Below are 23,617 nucleotides of genomic sequence, written 5' to 3'. Positions count from 1 at the left end.
TTGGGAAGTGAAATTGACTTTCTAGATGCTTATTAGCCAGTAGTTTGTAATCTGTCATACTTTAGTTTCGGTGGAACTGACTTTCTAGATGCTTATTAGCCAGTAGTTTGTAATCTGTCATACTTTAGTTTTGGTGGAACTGACTTTCTAGATGGTTATTAGCCAGTAGTTTGTAATCTGTCATACTTTAGTTTCAGTGGAACTGACTTTCTAGATGCTTATTAGCCAGTAGTTTGTAATCTGTCATACTTTAGTTTCAGTGGAACTGACTTTCTAGATGCTTATTAGCCAGTAGTTTGTAATCTGTCATACTTTAGTTTCCTTCTTCATATTCAGTCATTTTTTTGACCCTATAATTTTAATGCAAAATTTTCTTGTCTTTTTCTTTGAGCCTTTATATTTTTACTTCTAGTTTCCAAATGATGTTTTTCAAGAAAGAAACTCATTCTACTCCAGCTTCCTTCATTATGTTTTTTTTGGACTCACTGTGCTTTTCTATCAACTTTTCCTGCATAACCTATATCCTTCATGCTTCAGTGGCTGATTCAGAGTCTCTCTGCTAAACAGTGTAGTTGTTTCTAGATATCTCAAAGAAGTCATCTATAAAAATCTTTTTTTGTAATATTTCATTTAAAGGCAAAAAAATTTTAACAGTTTTGTTTACTCTTAGATCAGACTGGCATTGGTCATTTGCAGCTGGCTATGTTGGCACCTGTGGAAAATGTATTGAGACTCTCTCTCTTTGTTTTTGTGTGTCTATATCAGTGTGCTTGAGTTGTGGACAGTTCATGAGGCTTGAATTTTTTAATCTTGAGCCATGTGGCTCATGTTTTTTATAAAACTACACCATGGTTTCTTATTTCAATTGTCAAGATTTTGTTCTTCCCTTTGAGTAATTACATGACAAAAAAACACAAACAAGTATTGTTCGTGCATGTTTCTCCTAATTCTGTTGTTAACTAAATGACTTTTGTATCTTTTTCATTATAAATGTTAAAGCTATTAAACTATGTTTGTTTTGACTTCTGGAAAGAGTGTATTATTTTTTGTAAAAGAGTTTTACATCTTTCTTTTTCATATATTTATCTTCTAATATGCATGCTTCATATTACAGAACTTCGATGAAATAACTGCCATTTCAATCCTGTTGAAATATCTAACAGAAACTTCAGTTTCACCACTACAGCGAGAATTTGTAGAAACTCCTGATCCTTATTGTAGTTCTGTAAGTGTTTTTAATATAAGTGTTTGAATAACTTAGAGTTTTTTGATGTACTGAAGTTTGATAGTTAATATGGTAGTACAATAGTTTTTATCTGTTCAGTAATCAAGCGCGTATTTATGTTTTATAGAAACAACTTTCATTCATCATGTATCATATGTAAAATGCAGTAAAAACACACATCACAAAGAACAAAATACACCATTCAAACAATATTCCATGTTTATATAACACTTTAATACCAGTAGAGTTGAAAGTTCTAGAAAGTTTCTCATTAACACCTTGAATGTAAAGAGTAGTTATGTAACATACTGTAGTAGAATTTAATAGTTATTTTTGATAACTTCTTTGTTGAAACACTTTTTAAAATGAATGCTGTATTTGTTATTTGTAAAACACTACTTATACTTAAGTTTCTCTGTTAGGTATGTAATATCTTACTGTATCCATTATCATTAAATACAGTAGTACTTAATAGTAGGGATTGTGATGAAACAAAATAGCAGCCATAAAAATTGTCTATTTAAAACCACCTTTAAAATGTCTGAATATTAATATCAAAATTTCACAATTTCAACAAATTTTCATCTAAGTAAGTAAATGACTTTTCCAGACAAGCATACAGGAAAAATGACAAACCTTATCCCTCTTCCTTCTATGGTCCCAATGATTCCTTTCTTTTACCAAAAAAGGATATTAGTGTGTGTGTATATTTATATATAAAATGAATGATGCACTACTTTAGGCATATAATTGGATTTTAGGGTACATTGGTAGAGATCCTGATGAGTAATAAAATAAAATCAGGTATATGCGTGCCCAGTGCTTGTTGTTGCTGGTGCACAAAAATATAGCTAATAAAGAGGAAACAAACAAGTATAATAAAAGATTTATAAAGACAAATAGGGATCGATATGTACATAACCTAGCTACCTGTAATGATATATGAAGTTTTAATGCTACAAAAAGTATTGAAACAAGAAAGTGAAAACTATAAAAGCTTAAAAAATTTTATCTCTAGTTTGGCAAATTTATTATTAACACATCCCTGGTATGTAGTGTTTTACTGTACATTATCATACAAAACATCCTTATTGTACTTAAGCTCTTATTTTCTTTGTGTAGTGTCATACTGTGTCCATTATCATGTAAAACATCCTTATTGTACTTAAGCTCCTCTTTTCTTTGTGTAGTGTCTTACTGTATTCATTATCATGTAAAACATCCTTATTGTACTTAAGCTCCTCTTTTCTTTGTGTAGTGTCTTACTGTATTCATTATCATGTAAAACATCCTTATTGTACTTAAGCTCCTCTTTTCTTTGTGTAGTGTTTTACTGTACCCATTATCATGTAAAACATCCCTATTGTACTTAAGCTTCTCTTTTCTTTGTGTAGTGTCTTACCGTATCCATTATCATATAAAACATCCTTATTGTACTTAAGCTCCTCTTTTCATTGTGTAGTGTCTTACCGTATCCATTATCATGTAAAACATCCCTATTCTACTTAAGCTCCTATTTTCTTTGTGTACTTTCTTACTGTATCTTATTATTCAGAACATTCTTGATATACCTAATCTCCATTGTTTATTAGCTAATGTCTTACTATATCTATTTTCATATTAAATCTATAGGTGCTGCATCTGGTTGGTGGACTAGTATGTCTTTGTATGAAATACACATTTCATTTTCCATCTGCTTAGGTGATGCGATGATTGAATAGATTCTTTGGAATCAACCTCTGCATACTTGTGTTCAGGCAGAGGTTCTTTTTGATTATGTTGCATATTATTGCCTAGGACAAATGGATGATTTTTTCCACTAACCTTTCTATTCATGCCTACCACAGCTGGTGTGTGACTTGTTGCTGCCTGCAGGTCTCTTTGTGGATGGTCTTTTCCACAAGTCAATCCATATTCTTTGTTTCCAAGTTCCATTAAATACAAGATTTATCCATACACATCTTTATGGTCTGAATGAATGAATGTTTTGTGTTTGAAAAGGTTGTTCCATACCATTCCCAAAAGCAGTTTTGGTGGCATCACACAACTTAGGAAACACTAAACAATCTTGAACTGTAGTTCATAATCATGTCATTTCACTTTGAATTTATATCAGCTGTTACTGTCATTTAATTTGTGAGTTTGCTTATTCAAAATCACTTTAACATAATATACTGAATCATCTGTACAACTTGCCTTTTAACTTGGCAGGTATTTCAATTTACAACTTTTAACCCTAACTTAAATTTAGAGAGCCATCAAATAGAAAATCATCTTGCCACACCCATCTGTCACATCCTCTCTTTCAGGATGTGTTAACAGTCAAATTGACCAACCTTGTATAAAGTTAGGGTAGAGAAAATAACAGATAAAATATAAAGTTTTACTGAAAATAATCGTTTGAAATATATTTGGGAGGTTTTAGAGCTTACACAAATGATATTTGAGATTTTTGTGATGAAAAGTATTTTAATCTTAACATGAAAATCACTTTGCACTCGGACTAGTCACACAAAAAACTTGATATATTCATGGACAAATCTTTTTTAGTCTATTGAAAATACTTCACTAAAAAAATCAGATTTTAAGTATGTGACGATATACATACTATATTAAAAGTTAGTAGTATGAAAACTATAAAGACCTTAAACAAGTACAGAATGGGCACATGTTGGTCAGTTTGACTGAGCTCGTGTCAAGAGAGATATAAATTCCATGATCCTTGTGTAAATGAAGGTGTCTAACCTTTATTTGTTGTTGTTTTTTTTCAATCTTATCATTACCTATACACAACAGTTACATAGAATAGTTAGATTTCTTCATATTACGAAGGGTTTTGCACTTACTGCATGATTTCTGTTAACTGTCTCCATTTTAATCCATAGGTTAGTTTTTCCATTATAGAAAATTCTGAATCTTCTATAGTTTTGGATTTTGAGAATGGAAAAAAAGAAAAACTCCATCATGTAAAAACCAGGTATGTGACCATTCACTTGATGTGCTTGTCAATACAGTGGTGGAAAATATTATTTCATTAGCCAATTTTTTTAACACTTTTGTTGACTCCTGTAATTTTTTTTTGAGATTGTACATTGTGGAAGTGTCTTAACTAGCATAAAAGGGTTATGGACATTGTGTGGTATAAGCTGATTCATATTTCAGTCATTCAAACACACATATGCATCTATATTAACAAACCAACCATGACAATTGTATCACAGCAAATACTTGGCAAATGCCAGAATGTTCTCTGAGTAAGAAAACCTAGTTTGAAAGATAACACCATTAATGTGATTGACAAAAAATGGTCACACAGTCTGTTTCTTATTGTGATATTTGGTTATGCTCTCTATGGCTTTGATAACCATTCGGCATCACTGTGACATACAATGCAAGATTAACTGAATGTAGGCAGGGGTGAGTTCATGATGCCACATGTGGTTTAGGGCTTCCTACAATTCCAAGGTGTTTCTCAGTTTCTTCTCTTGCACTTTGATACCAGTTACCGTCCAGTAGTTTTTGATAGGGTTGAGATGTGGGCTGTTACCTGTCCAGTGTAGTGTCTTGATTCTGTCTTTCAAAAATAGTTCTTCACCTGAAGCAAGGCAATAAAACAACCTAAAATGTCTTTTCAATACATATAGAGTGAAATTTCCTCTTCATTTCACATCTACTGACATCTTAAGTGCATGAATATTACCAACATGTTTAGCTCTGTGACATGGAGCAGAGTCATCCTGAAATGTTCACTGGTCAGCTCTGCCAAAGTGTTCCTGAATTGTTGTCTTTAACTGGGGACTCGAGGATCTTGATCTACTTGTTGGCATTAATGGTGCCTTTCATAAAATGCAGGTGTTCCATTCCCTAGCCAGAGATGCATCACCATGTCACCAGACCCTGTGGATGCTTCACAGTTGATTTAAAGATGCTGAATGAAACTTCACCATGTTGACGTTTTACAAAGTGATTCTCATCAGACCTGTGTGGGTTGTACTTTGATTCATATGAGAAGATCATTTTGCTCCACATTGCTTCAATCTTTGAGCCTCATCTTCTTAATCGTGTCGATCAGAAGGGGTTCCTTTCTTGGCAGTCTTGCTGAGAGACTGGTTGAACACAGTCAAGACTGGACAGTGCACGAGGTGACAGTAACCCCTGAAGTTTCCTGCCATACTCTTTTGAGGTTTGTGAATAACAGTCAATGATTCTGCAGGATTCTGTAGCTTAGAACATGATCGTCAGCTGCCGTGGAAATTTTCTTCCTACACCTTCATTTCCACCACTCCACACAACCAATCTCTATATTTTTGCACCCAGCAGATCACATCTGTTGAAAGTCTCTCTTTGCTTAAAGAAACAAGGACTTTTTTCTCTTGTAGAGTTAACAAGTTGCAACCCTTTGCCATGGTAGCATGACATGCACATTGTAGCAGATAGGCTTCTAAACTGACTCTCAGTAAGAACCTCTATTTGTAGCCAAAAAATTACTGATGCAATACCCAGATGACCTATAGAGCTACTGATGTAAAAATTAGGCTGTATTGCATCATCCATGAAAATCATTTGCACCTACATGCATTAGAGCCTCAAAACAAACAATGTTTCCAAAGAAAAGTGTGAACAAATTGAGTAATGCAATATATTTTTCCACCACTGTAAAAAATATTCTAATATAACAAAAGTAACACAACATTTGATGTACATGTTATTGATTGAGGTCATATGGTTAAATGTATTTTGAAAAGTAACTGTATGCTGGTTTTAGACTTCTTAGCTAATGAATTATTATTAATGTGACATGTAATTTTTAACATGTGCCCATTTTGTTTTATTTTCAACAGTAAAATGTTCATTTGTAAATAGCAGGAATAGAAAAACAGTTTCAGAGTACTTATCCAATGTATTAGGTAGTATATATATGTACATGTGGATTCAGTTTTTTATTTTTTAAAGTGATAGATTATTCAGACCACATATATTATCTATAAGATTATTAAAAAATTAAAGATTTATATACATTTTTCTGTATCTCAGAAGATTATTAATTTGTTTTATTTTTTCACATATATAACATTTCTATATTCATAATATTCTTTGCTTGTATCTGACAAAAGATTAATTGATAAGCATGTTATGCTGTAAATATAATTAGTAGATATGTTAATTATCTATAATTGATAAGCATGTTATGCTGTGAATATAATTAGTAGAGATGTTAATTATATTCTTAATATTTTTATACAGATTTTTGGTTTTCATAATTTGGGTGCCTTTTGATTTTTTAGCAGGTCAATTCATAAAAGCTATTGCTGGTTTATATGTAATGTCAAAAAAAGTTAAATATTTAGTACTGGTAACATTTATGAACACTATATGAATAAGTGGGAGTTAAAGTGTGTATGTTATGACTTTTATGGAGTTACATTCAAAATTTAATTAAACAACTTTATTATCAGTGTATTTCAAAAACTTGGCATCTAAAATAGTCTATAATACAAATTTTAATATTATGTAAGTTTGACTTCTTAATTTACAAAGGAAATATATAAATAATTTCTCAGTCTTCACTTCTTTGTGTCACGTGATACCTCTCTGCTCAGAATTCTCCTTTTAAGATTTTTTTTCTTCCTTTATATGAGCTTCCACCAATTATAAACACCAACAATAGATACTTACTGGCTAAAATCTAAAATAAGAACCTCCCACCTTTATTTTCTGAGATATCAATAAATTTGTTACATTTACAATAGAAGCTCCTTCCAACTCTTCATGCTTTTGAAATATTTAGTGTTTCATGCTTATTTAACAATGGTACCTGTTTGTTACCAATAGAAAGGTCAGTTTGTGGACTATATGATTTTAATATCTTCATGTTAATTTATTAAAAAGCACCATTTTCCAAGCAGATAGTGCTTCTGTAAGTAATGAAATATTTTACAACCTATTTATATGTCAGTTAAAAAGTGCCAGATAAATCATAGTAGTTCTGGGACATTCTGTTTTATGGTTTGAATTATTGTTTTAAAATTTGAAAGCTACATGAATTGTGTTTTGGACAACCAACTTAGTGAGAAACATTGAGGGTTAATGAAGGCTGGCTTCAAAGAGCAAAAGGATTCAGTCATAAAGTAAGCACTACATTTATTTCTCTTATGTATATTTTTATTTGTTGAAATATTTTATCACAAAAATAATTAGTTATTAGGTAAGGTAAAAAAAATAGAAAACGTTTTGACTTGAGGAATGTGAGGAACATGCCTAATTAGCTCCTGTGATGTAACTTGAAAGTTTGTTTACCCCAAACTCTCCATTCTCATGCTGTGTGATATCTTGCTATTTATGGTAGTTAGACATGGTTCAAAATGCAATAAAACAATCAAGTTAAGTGAAAACATATGTAAATCGTTATAAGCCTGAGGCTGGTCAGGATAAATAATTGTTATTTTCTGTTACAGTCAGCAGTCATTGTAGGAAGAAAAAAGATTTATTTCATATTTTTTTGTAGTGGTTACAAGGCTGGTTAAATAAACTGAACACTTAGAGTATTAGGGTAGAGAAAATAACAGATGAGATATAAAGTTTTACCTAAAAAAACTTTTATATTCATTTAGGAGGTATTTTTATTCTTAACATGAAAATCATCTTTCACTCAGACTTGTCAGACTGACTAAAGTTAGTTTAGAATTCAGAGACAAATCTTTTTTTCAGAAATACTTTATCAAACATTCTGACTTTTTGTGTATAACATAATTGTAATATTTACTAAAACTTACCTAATTTTGTGAAGTTATATTAAGTAAATTCGGGATAATAGAATTTACGGTAAACATTAATTTTCCAGTACAGTTTGGTCCAGTGGACTGACCCCATGCACATAGGGTTAAATAAGTCACTGAATCACTACTTACTGTCTGTTTCTAGTGTCACTCAGAATACTGTCTTAATTAATCATCTTCAATAATTTTTTCTTACTCTCTTTTGCTGGCTCTAGTCTTGTTACTACTTGCAGTTGCTTTATTTTGTACTTCATTCTTAACCCATATTGTTCCCTGTTTTTGCCACAATCCATTACTCAACTTCAAGTTGGAGATTATAAGACATAATAACATGTATTTACATTACTGAATGCATTCTAGTTGTGTTTGTAAGTAGCTGCGGAAGGTGGTTAGTTTAAACTGACATAACAGTTTTTAGTAATTATTGAACACACAAAGTTCATCATTCAAAAGGTGAAGTAATAATCTTCAAGCTGACTTATATATAACTTCCCTGGTTTATTATTTATGTCCAACTCTGTATTCAGCCATATCATGTGAAACAACCACTGGATCCACTCTGAGAATGTGGTTAGCTACCTTCATGGACATGTCCATGGCTTCAGTTCACTCCTCTTTCATATTCTTGACCTCTGTATTTTGGGTCCAAAATATAGACAAGATGAAAGCAATATTCAAATATTAATTATCTGTAATCAGTTGTTTATATTGTAAAGGTTTCTACTCACCTCTGCATGTATATATTTATTTCCTACAATATCAATGTTCTATTTCCACTTGGCATAGAGTAATAACTTCCAAAAGCATGCCAACTTTTCATTTCTTAGGTCTTTTTAGTACTTCTTAGTGTGGTTTAAAATACATTCATTGTTTTTTCTTATTTTCTGTTTTATGCATTTAGGCTCTTGGAAGTTTTGCATGGCCTTAGCAGTGGAAGTGAAGCATTAGACATGGAGAGAATGGCCACTGTGATTCATAGGACTAAGCTAAGCCTGTTACGAAAGGTTAGTGAAAACAAGGTTACTGTTTAGCATGTCCATTTTATGATTGTCTTTCTTCAAGTATATTAATGTATTTGTTTTATATATTTAGCCTCTTTACCAACATTTCTATGATGTAAACATTGCTTTGACCTGTTACTATGTAAAACATGGTTTACCATATCTTCTGTAATGTTATAGTCTACCAAGTACCATTCAGTTTTATGTTCTGTCTGCTACTTGAACTGGTGCTCTAGTTTATCATCATTCAGTTTTACCATCGTTCATTAGCTTCTAGTAGTGTTACAAAATACAGTTATTTAGTTTTACCATCTTTCTACAGCTTCTAGTAGTGTTACAAAATACAGTTATTTAGTTTTACCATCGTTCATTAGCTTCTAGTAGTGTTACAAAATACAGTTATTTAGTTTTACCATCGTTCATTAGCTTCTAGTAGTGTTACAAAATACAGTTATTTAGTTTTACCATCATTCATTAGCTTCTAGTAGTGTTACAAAATACAGTTATTTAGTTTTACCATCGTTCATTTAACTGTATTTTGTAACACTACTAGAAGCTTTTAGTTTTACCATCTTTCTACAGCTTCTAATGATGCTGCAGTTTATTTTTAGTTGTTTTACGTCCTATATGTTTGTGTTATTCTGTATATAACTAGTTATGTTCTAGTTTATAGAACGAGAAACAACTAGGTAGTGTTATAATCCACCATCACATAGTGATTGCCATCACGTAATGCTTAATACAGTCTTTCTGAACTTGTAGTAGTTTTAGAAGCTAACATTTAACTTTGCTGTATTTTTCTCCAACTGGTAACTAACTGAGAGAATTTGGTTGTGAGAATAGCTTTAGCTACTTTTAAACAGATTTGTCCCAAGCTGTGAGAATAGCTTTAGTACTTTTAAACAGGTTTGTCCCAAGCTGTGAGAATAGCTTTAGTACTTTTAAACAGATTTGTCCCAAGCTGTGAGAATAGCTTTAGTACTTTTAAACAGATTTGTCCCAAGCTGTGAGAATAGCTTTAGTACTTTTAAACAGATTTGTCCCAAGTTGTGAGAATAGCTTTAGTACTTTTAAACAGATTTGTCCCAAGTTGTGAGAATAGCTTTAGCACTTTTAGACAGATTAATCCTAAGCTGTGAGAATAGCTTCAGTAAATCAAACTGGTGTATTTACGTGTTTTACATTCACTAAATAGAAACCTATCATTCTATAGGTATTTGAAGATATTTCATTGGGGGTAGTGTCCAGGGTCACTGATGAGGAGTTCTTGTGTGTTCGACTCTTTCCTGTTCTTTTACACAGGAACTTGGAGACCCTCAGGGTTGTTTGAGTGTCACACTTTTTAGTATCAAGATTAATGCTGTAACTACACAAGTTCCTCCTACTGTTGCAAATGGGCTCTATGTCGATGACTTCCACATCTCCTGTTGGTTGTTAAACATGAGATTTATTGAGCCACAGCTTCAGACTTCCCTAAATTGCTTTCTGAAATGGACCACAGCAAATGGTTTTACCTTTTCTTTTTTGAAAACTGTTTACATAAATTTTTGCCACAAGTGGGGCCTACACCCCAATCCAGATCTCTGTCTTGGTGATGTAGTTCCTGAGGCAAAATTTGTAAGGCTTATCATTGACCATCAACTTACTTTCATTCCTCACATTGAAGGCTCAGCTTTGTGCCACTTGGCAGTTGACTTTGAGTTAGCAACATCATAAGTATTTTCAGATCAAACCTTCTGTTGCTCTTTGGCCATCTTGTCACCATAAGGATCGGAAGAAGGAAGTTGTCCTGGCTAGGCTATGCATTGGTCACAGTTTTTTAACTCACTGTTTTATTTTATCTGGTACTGATCCATGAATGTGTGGTCTTTGTGAAATGCAAGTCACAGTAGCCCACATTTTAATGTTCATGCTGTTGTTACAACTCTGAGTGATGGTACCAATTTAGACACATGTTCTCTAAGGGTTTAGCCCTAACATTGGATGGTGTTTTTGTGATGGTGACACTGTTTAAGTTGATTGTATTTTTAAATTTTTATGAGCCATTGACTTTTTTAATTCTATTTAAATCTTTTATCTGAATTTTAGATCTTGTTTAGTTTTAACTCTAATTATTTTTACATTTATAAAAATGTTACTTCTATGGCTTGTACCGGTTGTTTGGCACAGATGGCATAGTTGCTTTGTGCCAAAAAATGCCAACCAACCAATTCTTTCATTTGTGTGGTGACAATTCCTTCCACAAACTTAGATTGTAAGCCTTTTGATTAGGTGATTGTATGATTTATCATTTCCAAATCCTGGAATACTGCATTTATATGGTTTTGTAATGTAAAAGGTTATTGACTATTATCATTAGTAATTTTTTATATAACTATAACAAAAATAAATTACTAAACATAAGCTAGTCAGCCTTTGTGTGTGATTCTGCAACTTGTATAAATCCCTGTATGACAGTATCTAATATTAATATTCTACAACATTCTCATAATATTATTTATTATATTATTTCATGTATGAAGATATGCTTGAATGTACTTAAGGGTTACTTCAGCCTGTGTCTCCTTATTTTTATATTATTATAACCACACATTAGAAATCTGTTTAATCTAATGTCAGAAATGAGAAAAACACCCTAGCTTTTGGATAACAGGATGTGTTAGTTAATGCAGTAGAAAATTGTTAACATTTATGCTAAATATTCACAACCTTTCTTATTAGGTGGAATATTGCCCTCATGAAACTATTGCCTTTGGTGTTATTGGTGATTTTCTATATGGAAATACAGAGGAAGATGTAAGTATTGAAATATATTTTAACAAAGGTTTCAAACATCAAATTTTGGTATTCATATGTCTTATATATATAAATATGATTATTTTAGAGGATATTGGATTAACCCTATGTACACAGAGTCAAGTGTATTGAACTGAGCCTGTACTGGAGAGTTAAATTTTAGTGATTATGAATTTACCATGTGTATCTTGATGAAATTTGGAAAGCTTTCAGTGAACATTACAAGTATGACTTATACAAAATTCAGAAGTTTTAGTAATTTATTTTCAATAAAGATTTGTCCATGAAGTTATTGAATCAGAGTCTGACTAGTATGAGTGCAAGGTGATTTTCATGTTAAGAATGAAAATAAGTTTTTCATTGTAAATTTTTTATAATTTCTTTCCATAACCTCCATTATCTGTTAAATGAACATCAGTAGTTTTTACAGTAAATATTCCAAAAAACACTTACCTCCTTTCATACTTTACCTTTATCCCCATGAAAGTTTCTATTCTCTGCCCATCTAAGCATTGGTATGAATCTTACTTCGCTTGCTCCAGTCTTTATACCCCTCTATATTTATACCCCTCCACCTACATCAGTGCACCCCTATAACAGATCTGTATATAAACTCCCCATTATTACTTTCTATTTACATTTCTTGAGGGCAGAATGCTATGACAAATGGTTTTAAATGCTTGCTGCAGATTTCTCTTATGTGTTGTATAACTTTAGTTATACCGATACTTTGAACGACCCATCTTATTGGTTTTTGAGTTTATTGTTTATTTTTAAACAGCAATGAAAGAAAAATGTTTTTTAGAGGTTTCAGATATGAATTCTCACATTCATGTCTCTGACACAGAGTCTCCTAGTGCTCCTGATCTGCCACCTATGGAGTCCAGTGTTGTCCAGGCAACAGGGGGAGGCTCCTTTACCATGGAGGATGTCAAATCCTTCATACGTAGAGAAGTGGAGTCTTAAATGAGTTCTGATGTTTCTTCTTCTGTTGGCTCAGAGGCTGAGCTTGTGGGGTATTGGGGGTGGACTGGTGAGAATTTAGAATCTATTTTTCAAGCTTTTTCCTTTGCTCAGACAGCTAATCATGAGCCTTGGATGGACATCCCGCCTTCTGCACCGTTTTTGCACCTAGTACATCAAATTTGTAATGTCTTGAGCATTTCCCCTGTGGCTTATGAATCTTCTCCTTCTTTGTTGGAGGAAATTCATTTGGCTGATAACCTAGTCGTCCCACCTTTGGCAGACATTGCAGTGGATGCTCAGAGATTTACTGATCAATTGAGAGGGTGCTTCCATGCCTTGTTCTCCTGTAACAGGCAGTGCCCTTAGGGCTAATCATTGGAGTTTCGATTATACTGTGGACTACACCAAATTTATTTATTTGAGGATTACAGTGGCAAGTGGAGCTTACAAGTCACTAACTTGAGGTAACTTACAGTTAGAATAAAGAAAGACTAACATTGAACAAAATACAGCAACATTTATTAGGTCTTTCCACATAGTATACATTGTTAACATCAATAGTCAAACATGTACTAAATCGTTAGTTTGTCACACCTTTACTTTTCACCTTTCAGTTAACACTATTAACCAATGAATATAGAATATTTCTCTCTAGTATAAGCATTAATTTCCTTTAGGAAACTATATTAATTGAACAAGAGAGATAGCAGTTCTATACTTACAACAGATTTGGACTAGTATACTTCTGGAGATTGGAAACTTTCATATTCATAGAGGATTCGATTCTTCCTGGAGATGACTGATTTTTAGATCCAGATATGAGTTTTTAAACCATATTTTCTTTGTATTCTTTTGACATTCCAAATAGTATTCCTAACAACCCACAAGTAGTTCTAACACTTTATTGGTCAATCTGTGCAACTTCCTGGGCTAATCCAAAACAAGAATTAAAACTCTTAAGTAATTGGTTACTGTGATGGTGAGTGCTCTGGTTGCCTTTTTAAACTTTTTAGTAGCTTCTACAGTGCTACTAACTCAGTGTCAGTAACTTATCACTGTCAAACTCGTGACTAGCATTTTTTTCAGCATCCTCACTGTAGCTCCATTTTTTATTACTCTTAACTTGTGATTTTCAATACTAACTAGCCCATTAACTGGGCTTCGCCTAGTTCTTGACCTAATTTCTTAATACAGGCATCTTTACTCACACCATTCCTACATGTATGTATATCGCACTCAGAATACTTAAATCTCTATAGCTTCTTTCTTGAACATTAAAAATACTGAAGCAATTGTAAAATTCCCTGAAAAATATCCAATTGCTTCACTCCCTGTTTATTGGATCAGTGTGCTTTATCTTTCCATCACTTGGAGAAGATCTTGGAAAATCTCCTTTTCTCAGACATTCGATTTTTTTTAGGTATTCTGGATTCCATAGAATCTTGGGTGGATGTGGTCCATGTCCACTTTAGACACTGGCCTCTTGCCTTTCCCAGTCTTCTACTGGATGGTTTCGTGCATCTTCTGTTTGGGTTTCCAGACCTCTAGTGTCGGCTCCATGTTCTGTCGGAACACAAAGGAGATTCTGCTCTCATCAGCAGCATCTTCTACTTATGTGGAGCACCAACAATGACATCAGTGACTACCCTATGGATTCTGGTCTTGTGGGGGCTCAACTCAGACATTTTCCACCGATCAGTAGGTCATTCTTGTGAGTGGATTGATCTTTCATTTCTCATCTCCTTCTCTGTTGTTTATCACACCAGTTGTCTTTCCCCTACCTAAGAATCATCTTACATCCTGACACTGAGTGCATGCTATCCAGGATTTTCTACTCAAAGAGGCCATAAAATGTGTCAACTCCTCTCTTAAAGGTTTTTATTCCTGTTTGTTTGTGGTACTGAAGAAGATGGGTGATTGGCAACCTGTCATCAACTTTTCTCCTCTCAATCATTTTCTCCAGCCTCCTCAGTTTACCATGGAGTCATTTCTTTCCCTCCAGTTGCACTTTGCACCAGGTCTGTGGATGACAAAGTTCGATGTCGGCGATGCCTATCTTTATATCACAAAGTCTTCAATCATTATGCCCATTTTGTGCATGAGAAACAGGTTTTTCAGTTTTGCACCCTACCTTTCAGCCTCACATTTGCACTATACATCTTTTGCCAGATAATCTGATCCCTTTTACTCATCTTCACTCATTGGGCATTCACAATCACCATTATATGGATTACTGGCTACCTTTCACTACTTCCTGCCACTTGGCATAGTTTCACACTCAGGCTATTTTATCTGAAGCTGCGAGAGCTGAGTTTTTCATTAAAAAAAAGAAGAAATCTATTCTTACTCCCACATAGTACATTGTCCCTTTAGGTGTGTTTTTCAAGTCATGTCTCAGTCAGGCCCAGCCTTCTCCTCTATGCCTTCAGGCCATGGAATGGGTCATTCTTATAATATAGTCATCTCTTTCTGCACCAGTGCATTCTGTTCTATTTCTTTTGGGGATGTGGGTACCCTCGGAATCAGTCATTCCTTTGGGTTGGACCTACATGTGTTCCCTTAAGTGGTCATTACGAGACCAATGGAACATTTACATGGATGTGCTGGATTCTCCAGTGACCCTATTGGCTTCTAGCCAGTTTGATCTTGGCTGGTGGTTAAACAGGGACAACACAACAGTGTGTGTCCCTCTCCTGCCCCCACGTCCAGAGGTACATCTTTTCATGGATGCTTCTCTTCAGGGATGGTGAGCTTGTGTAGAGCAGATAGAATTCAAGAGCCTCTGGACAGAAGAAGAATCTTCTCTCCACATCAATCTTTTAGAGCTTCTAGCAGTCGGACATTCTTCGTCTAGTAATCACAATTTTCTAGCATGACATCAGGGATTGACCTCTCAGGTGGCATCAGGTGCTCCAATCGGTATTCATTGTTGGATGTTTATCAATGGAAATAGTTTAATTATCCTGAGTGGTCTCTCTTCCCACTGTGCCACATGTTTCTCTATTTCTGACATGGTTATTTTGCTAAGGTTTGGCATCTTTGTCCATTTCTCTGTATAAGGCAGCTTTGTTAGCTACTTTTCGTATTTCTGGAAGATGTAAAGTTTTTAAGTCCCCAGTCTTGTCCTTGCTTCTGAAATCTTTTCAGATTATCTGTCCTCGACATCCTTTCCAGGTTCCTAATTGGAATATCTTGGTGGTTATCCATGTCTTATCTCATCCATCCTTTGCATCTCATGGTGTCATGTTCTCTATGTCATCTTTTGCTTAAAATTTATTTTATTTATTTATTGGCTATCAGACGTCAACATTTGGATGTGTTTGTTATTCATGTTCATAGGACTATTTACCATTCCACTTATGTTTTGTGGTATCCCAATAGATTCTTTCTTCCCCAAACCTCAGCAGCTAGAGAAGGGGATAAGGCTTTCTCTCCTATCCGTTTTCCCTCTGTTTCTCACATTTATGATTTCTCGGATCTGGATTGTCTTTTATGCCTAGTTTGGGCCACGTCACTGTTTTTTTATCCATCAGGAGCCTAAGGTGTCATGTGACTCATCCCCTGTCACTTTAACAGGCTAGGTTTGTCAATTGGTGCATATTGTTTACTCTGGGTTTTCATTGGAGGAACGGCAACTTCTTTGGGTCTCTTCAAATTTGCCGTATCTCGATGTCCTTAGCAGTCTGGGTGTATTGCCCACTGGAGAAGATTGTACAAGGTGGTATGTGGGCCATGCTTAATACTTTTATATCTCATTATTTATATGATTTGGCAGTTGCCTCCTTGGAAGATTTTCAGCTAGCCATGTGGCTATTCTTGGCACCCCAGGCTAGATTGTAAGAGAGTTGAATGACTTCATTTCTTTTATGTTTATTTCTATTCTTTTTCAGGGACCCTCTCATCATTTCCATTTGGATCACAGTCTGTGGCAGGTGTTGCCTGGTCAGATATGCTTATTTCCAAATCTGCACTACCTACCAGTCGATCGATAAAAAAAAAATAGCAATTTCCTGCTAGTAACTAACTGTTGAGATGGGATGTTCCATAAGACCATGTTCTGTGCTTTCTGGTTGGTAAACAATTATAACGCAAATACAAATACACTACTGGACTGCCACTCATGGACTATCATGAGTAAAGCTGACCCCTAGATTGAATACATCAGGATCAAATTGCTTTTCAAAACAGAGAACGTAGTTCACCTTCTGCATTATCTCAAGTGCTTAATTCCTCTGGACTCCCCAATGCCAGTATCCTGCCCCCCATTTCTTCTTGTGGAGCATGGGAGTTCTTATCATTCCCGGTTTTCAGTTGCTGGAGTGGTGAACAGAGGTTTATTCCTCCTGAGTATGCTTGAACTCGCTATTCTACTCAAGGAGAAGAGGGCAAAGCTGGGTGCCCTCCTACCAATAACCCTGGATGTTTTTTCCCAGATTTATAGTAGGAGCAGGACCAGCCTACCCAGGAGCCTCCTCGTAATTCTGGTTCAGAGATGACTCTTTGCTATCCAGTTAAGTTGAGTGTGGCCCTACTTTTTGGTCATGCTCTTCATGTCAATGATCATGGAAGAGGGTCCTCGACTCCTCGTAATTGGGGTTGCTTGCTTTCTCTTCATAATTCAGGTGGCTCGACGTGTAATATTCTGTAACTTTTAGGTTGGGTTCCAGCACTATCACATTACTAATCAAGACCAAATACAGAGCAGTCCTCATGCCCTAGCCACTACGCTTTGGATCTCGATTTGGGTCCCATAGCCCTATAATTCCAATGACAAGATGTGGGATCTCGTCTGCCTGGTTGGGGTCTGGACAAATTCATGTTCTTCTACTGGGGTTTGGATTTTGCTTCTGTGACTGGTCAGCCTTTACTGCCCAGGAATTAGATTTCATGTTCCAGAAGTAGTGTGGACCCCACTAGTGTGCTATTACTGTATCTCATTTTTGAACACCAGTTTTTTGTGCAGATGCTTTTTGTGTGGATCTTACCCTCACTGCCCCCTCCACCTTGTCAATGTAGGATTGTAGCTAAAGTGTGAGAGGAGGTAAGTGTGTTTCAGAAGTTAACATTTTCCAATACTGAAAATGTATTTTTGATAATACTCACCTCCTTTCACACTCTCTCACCCTTTCTCCCCATGATATGTCCAGTTTCTAGTCTGCTAATTTGGACCGTCTTGAAAAGTGAATAAGAAGTAATAATTTATATGGATCTGGTATAGTGGTGCATTGACGTAGGTGGAGAGAATTACAATACTTAAATTGCTATGGCCAATATAGTGAGGTATAAAGACTGGAGCAAGTGAGGTAAGGTTCATACCAATGTTTAGATGGGCAGAGAAGAGAAACTTTTGTTGGGATAAAGCTAACATGTGAGGGGAGGTAAATATTCTTGGAAATACATTTTTGGTGAAAGAAAATGTTAACCTTTTATTTTTTATGTAATCAATGAGGAACACGCATTGATTGAATGTCACATGATGTAACCTGAAACTTTGTTGACCCTAATGTAATAAACGAGGAAAATACATAGTTAGAATGTCACATAATGTAACCTGAAACTCAACAAGGAACACGCATTGATAGAATGTCACATGATGTAACCTGAAACTTTGTTGACCCTAATGTAATAAATGAGGAACATACATAGTTAGAATGTCACATGATGTAACCTGAAAGTCAACAAGGAACACACATAGTTAGAATGTCACATGATGCAACTTGAAACTTTGTTGATCCTAAACTCTCCACACTCCCAATGGCCAATATATTGCTTTCTGTATTAGTTAGACTCAGTTAAAAGAGCAATAAGATTAAATGAAAGCAATTGTGAAAGTTAAGCATCACTAATTCTAGTAAACAAATAGCTAACTTTGACTTTATTTTGTGTTTTTCATCTTCTACTACAAATGATTTTGCTATAGCTACTGTTAGGTATAAAATGTTTTTTATTTATTTTGTCATTCTTTCTTATCTAACATGATAAGTTTTAACTCTTAAATTTTAGTTACTTTTGTTAAAAAAACGTATATCAATAAATAAAAGATATATATAAAAACAAGATACTTATCATTTACCATTACTACTCCAGAACTTACTTTGCTAATATCACTTTTTGTATACTGTATTGGTTGTCCAAAAAATAATTCATGTAAACAGTTATTCAAATAATAAAACAGAATACACTAAATCTACTATAATTCATATGGCCTTCTAACTAATTTATAAATAATTTATAAAAAATTTTATTACATACTGTAGCACTGGCTTTAGTCTGTAGTCAGTCAAATCTGTTGGGAAATGGTGCCTTTTACCAAAATAAATTAATATAAATAATCCCATAGTCTAGTCTTTCTGTTGGTTACAAACATGTACCATTGACAAGTCAGCATGAGTAAATAAGTAATTTCAAAAACATGAAGAGTTGGGAGGAGCTTCTGTTATTGATATCTCAGAAAATATAGAAGGTTTTTGTTTTAAAATCTGGCTTGTCAATGTCTGTAGTTGGTATTTCTAATTGCTGGACATTGTCAAACCCATATAAGGGAAGAAAGAAAATCTAAAATGGAGATTTCAGAGAGAGAGAGAGGCATCACGTAACATAGAGAAGTGAAGATTTGGATTTTATTTACAAATTTACTTTTTAAATTAAATAATTATAACTCACATTACAATTTGGATTATAAACTACGACTACCACTACTAGGTAAATCAATGTATTAGTTTGTAGTTATTAGATTTTTAAATATTCAGAAAATTTAATAACAATATGTTATTTAATTACATCCAGTTAGAACATAGAGTCCATCAGATACCGCTTGTCAGTTCATTGGCAATTAAAGGAAGAGAATACTGGATCAACTTATTAAGGAAATATTTACTAGAAGCACCCATTGTTACGGTAAGTGTTGACCTAGAATGACTTTAAGATTTAACATATTCTCAAGACAAGTAAGAGAATACTGGATCAACTTATTAAGGAAATATTTACTAGAAGCACCTATTGTTACAGTAATTGGCATAGAATGGTGTTAGAATTTAAAATATTCTCAAGAGAAGGAAGAAAATACTGGATCAACTTATTAAAGGAAATATTTACTATAAGCACCTATTGTTACAGTAATTGGCATAAAATGGTGTTAAAATTTAACGTATTCTCAAGAAAAGGAAGAAAATACTGGATCAACTTGTTAAGAAGATACTGTAAATTTAGCACTATCTATGAGGTTACACTTGAGTTATATTGAAAAGAACCATTGCATTTCTAAGGTTTGATGTCAACCCTGTCTATGAGGTGACACTGAAGAAGTTATACTGATGAAAACCTTTGAAAGAAGAAATACATTTTCAGAAGATATTTAAATTTGATGCATTTAGGTTCAGTACAGGGTTAAATTTTTATTTTAAAAATTTATTTTATATGGACATCATTATCATTGTTGGAGCTGCATGCTAGGGTGAAATTAATTTTTTCAGCTAATTCATTGTAATCTTTATCTAAGTGCATGTAAATGTTTCAAGAATTACCACTGCTAGGCTTGACATGTTCTTTTATATGTTGTTTGAACCCAGACAGTCTTTTTTTCACATCAATGAACAATGTAGGAGTTTTGAAGTTTGTTGATTTTGTCCTTTATTTTAAAAACATATTTTTTAGCCGTTCACAAGAAAATTTGTGGATAGTTTGATTTCAAAGTATTTCTGTTAGTAGAATTGATAGTAGCAGTATAGTTTATCATCTCCAATGAAGTCGAAGCTCATTACATATTAAACTATTAACAAATGTGAATGTATTATGAAATTGAGTAATGTACCCAATTTTTAGATAATTGGAGAACCTAGTGCTACTATGTCAGAGGAAATGAGCCAGGAGGAAAAGAAACGCGTTACTGAGCAGAGAGAGATACTGAAAGAAGAAGGATTAAAGAAAAATTCTGAAGTGTTAGCAAGAGCCAAAGAAAGTAATGAGGTAGGCGATTTGATTTTTTAACATTTTAAGTCAGAAAGCTGTAGGTTGCAAAAGCATTATGAAAAAAAGACCTTTCTATTTTTAGATTGAACCTCCACAAGACATGGTTACTAGTGTGTCTGTTCCGTCAACTTCAGCAATTCAATTTCATCCAATATCTCGAAGCAGCAACCACAATGAAGATGAGCTCGACAATATTCCTAGCTTTAGTCTGAGGGACATGCCTTGTCGCTTCCAGCTGGATGACACTCACACCAACTTTGTCAAGGTGAGAAACAAATGTAAAAGATTAAGTACACCGAGTACTATCTGATATGTGATTATATATGAACTGAGGTGTAATAGTCCTGTGGAATGATCTATTTAAATGGCTTTGCTTTCCTTGTGGTCTGATAAAATATTTGTGGTCACTGAAGCATAGCAAATAGCAACCACTCTCACATTGGTAGTTACATTCTATTCACCTACTGCTCTATCTCATGAGAATGATTTTTGTGGTATTCTAATGCTAGTAGAAACTGTCCTTTGTGGTATTCTAATGCTAACTGATTAGTATAAACTGCAGAATAATAGAAGGCTTGCCAGGAAATGCTTTGAGAAGAGAAAACCTGAACTCAAATCTAGTAGACTTACCTCTGAAACATGGAAAGCATCTCCTTGAAACTAAACTTTTTTGAATATCCTTTACACATTGCAGAACATGCATCACCCATAATTCTCTACTTTCCCACCTTCCATGAGACTTAGTGTGCAAATGTCAAGAGATTTTACAAAAGGTCCACGTTTTTACTGTAATTTACATTTTCTTGTTGACTGTCAAGCTGTTCTATTTACTAATAGATTCTTTCTGATGCAGTTATTTCTACCACTATCAAATTTTCTATAATGTAATTGGAGGACTTATTTATGCAATTTTTAAATAATGTGTATGGCAAATTGTAGATGTCATGTCAGCTCTGGTATTTTGGCATACTTGGGACATTGTATACTGATATTTCTAGTGAGTATCATGATCATATGGGTACTTGATTTGAGTAATGTTTGCCATTTTCTTTCATTTTTGATGAAAATCATTTTTTTCCCCTCAGACCCAGTGACCTTTTCAGAGTCTGCAGAGCTGAATTTGTCTGTTATAGTACTAACCCTTATCCTGAAGACATTTATGCTAGTGACATTTCTTTTCTATCAGTTATCGTAGATATCTTTAGCATTGGACTAGTTCTATTACATTTGGGATATTTCTCTACTTGATTCTTTTATTCTTCCCACCTTCTTTTGATATTGGGGCTACAAATGTCTTCCAGAACTATGCTTCACATCAGTGGCATAGCAAGGGGGACAGGTGCCCCTGGAGACAGGTGTGAGCGGCGCAAAATTTCCTCTGGCCTATAATGCCTATTAATTAATAATTATGCCCTCCCCTAGGATATAGCACAACTGCCCTACGTTAAGTAAATACGACACAGTGTATTTGTGTGTATTACACTTGCAGTTTTATCTTTTAAAAGCCACCCACTGAAATACAGTGAGAGCGAATTGACGTACAGAAGTAAATTACACTATTCCATCATTCATCTGTAGATCAAATACAAGTCCTAGAGTACAACGTACAAGTAAGTGTATGTTCAACAAAAAGAAAATATGAGATTGATGTAACATATTAACTGGTGTGCAAGATTGGCAATATATGCAACAGGCAAGATCTAGATCTAGTAAACATTATAGGCCTAATGTAGTGGTTTGTACTTGTATTGGCTGATTGTAAATCATGTCTTACACCAACTAATGTACTAGACTTTAGGTCTAATTGCAGTTATAACTTTATTTCTAGAAACTAGGTCTATCATCATACAAATTGTAGCCTATATTATAGGCATACTTAGACCTATACTAACTATTAAACTAGGCATTGCACTAGGCCAGTTCTAGTGACTAAGTTAATAGATCTAGATGTAACATTTGTTCTAAAAGGTAGGCCTAATAAATCTAAATCTAGAATTGATGAGACAGGGTTATATCTAGATCTGATAATTTGCATGTTGCAACTAAATAGTGTAGTCATTATTTATTAATTTATTCTTTTAGCCCATTATGTCGAAAATAGAAAGTATGCACAGGGACGCAAAAGACGTGCACAATTTGCAACTTCGATGGTGTAGTCAAGCAAATTGATGAGAGCTTTCCTTGCTGTAAGTGATGACACCAGTAAGCCAGCATCTGTTCCTTTTGATGACAGCAAAGAGGTCAAAGTGCAAGATTGTGAACATGCTATTTCATTTGAAAAATAAAACAATGAAGAAACTGTTCTCTGTCCTGTTGAAAGCTACAATAATAATAAACAAGAGGATTCCACTTTGTCAGAAACAAATCCACAGAATAGTGTTGCTAAGCTAAAAGAGGATGACCTAATAAATATTTTAACACACAGGGATATTGGATTTATGAAGTTTGATACAACAGGCTCAGCAGTTGTAACACGTGCACATCACACAGAGATTGTTAAAGTTGGAGCACTTGAATTTCAACATAAAGAAGGTCCATTTGATGCCAAAGATGGGCATTCTATGACTGCATTTTGATTCAAACAACGTCTTTTGAATGGACAAGAGGTTGGGGTATTCACCTCTACATAAAGCAGCATACTGCTTTTGTTGTCTTCTTTTTTCATCTACATGTATGACATCCGATAGTCAGTCTGCTTTCAAAACACAGGGTGGATTCACTAAGTGGAAAAAATTTGGAATGTTAAATGACCATGAAAATAGTGACAGTCATCGTGAGTCATTTGCTGCTTGGAAAGAAACTGAGTGCCGAATTCGTGGTATTGATGAAGAGCTGCAAAGGCAAATTCAGCAAGAAAAAATAAATGAAGAGATGTACTGCGATGG

General features: G+C 34.2%; 1 protein-coding gene across 1 annotated transcript in view; it reads left to right on the top strand.

Annotated features, from left to right (window-relative positions):
* The window catches only part of LOC106473224 (uncharacterized protein C05D11.1-like), a 54,061-nt gene that overhangs the window by 23,775 nt on the left and 6,669 nt on the right, over window positions 1-23,617 (top strand). The window contains exons 6-12 of the mRNA XM_022401703.1: window positions 1,115-1,225; window positions 4,111-4,202; window positions 8,903-9,005; window positions 11,724-11,798; window positions 19,551-19,661; window positions 20,586-20,729; window positions 20,815-20,997. Coding sequence (XP_022257411.1) covers window positions 1,115-1,225; window positions 4,111-4,202; window positions 8,903-9,005; window positions 11,724-11,798; window positions 19,551-19,661; window positions 20,586-20,729; window positions 20,815-20,997 — 819 coding nt within the window. The remainder of the gene's footprint in view (window positions 1-1,114; window positions 1,226-4,110; window positions 4,203-8,902; window positions 9,006-11,723; window positions 11,799-19,550; window positions 19,662-20,585; window positions 20,730-20,814; window positions 20,998-23,617) is intronic.

This window comes from Limulus polyphemus, unplaced genomic scaffold, assembly GCF_000517525.1.
Source record: "Limulus polyphemus unplaced genomic scaffold, Limulus_polyphemus-2.1.2 Scaffold5986, whole genome shotgun sequence".
Lineage (NCBI taxonomy): Eukaryota > Metazoa > Arthropoda > Merostomata > Xiphosura > Limulidae > Limulus > Limulus polyphemus.
This window is presented reverse-complemented; position numbering and strand designations above follow the sequence as displayed.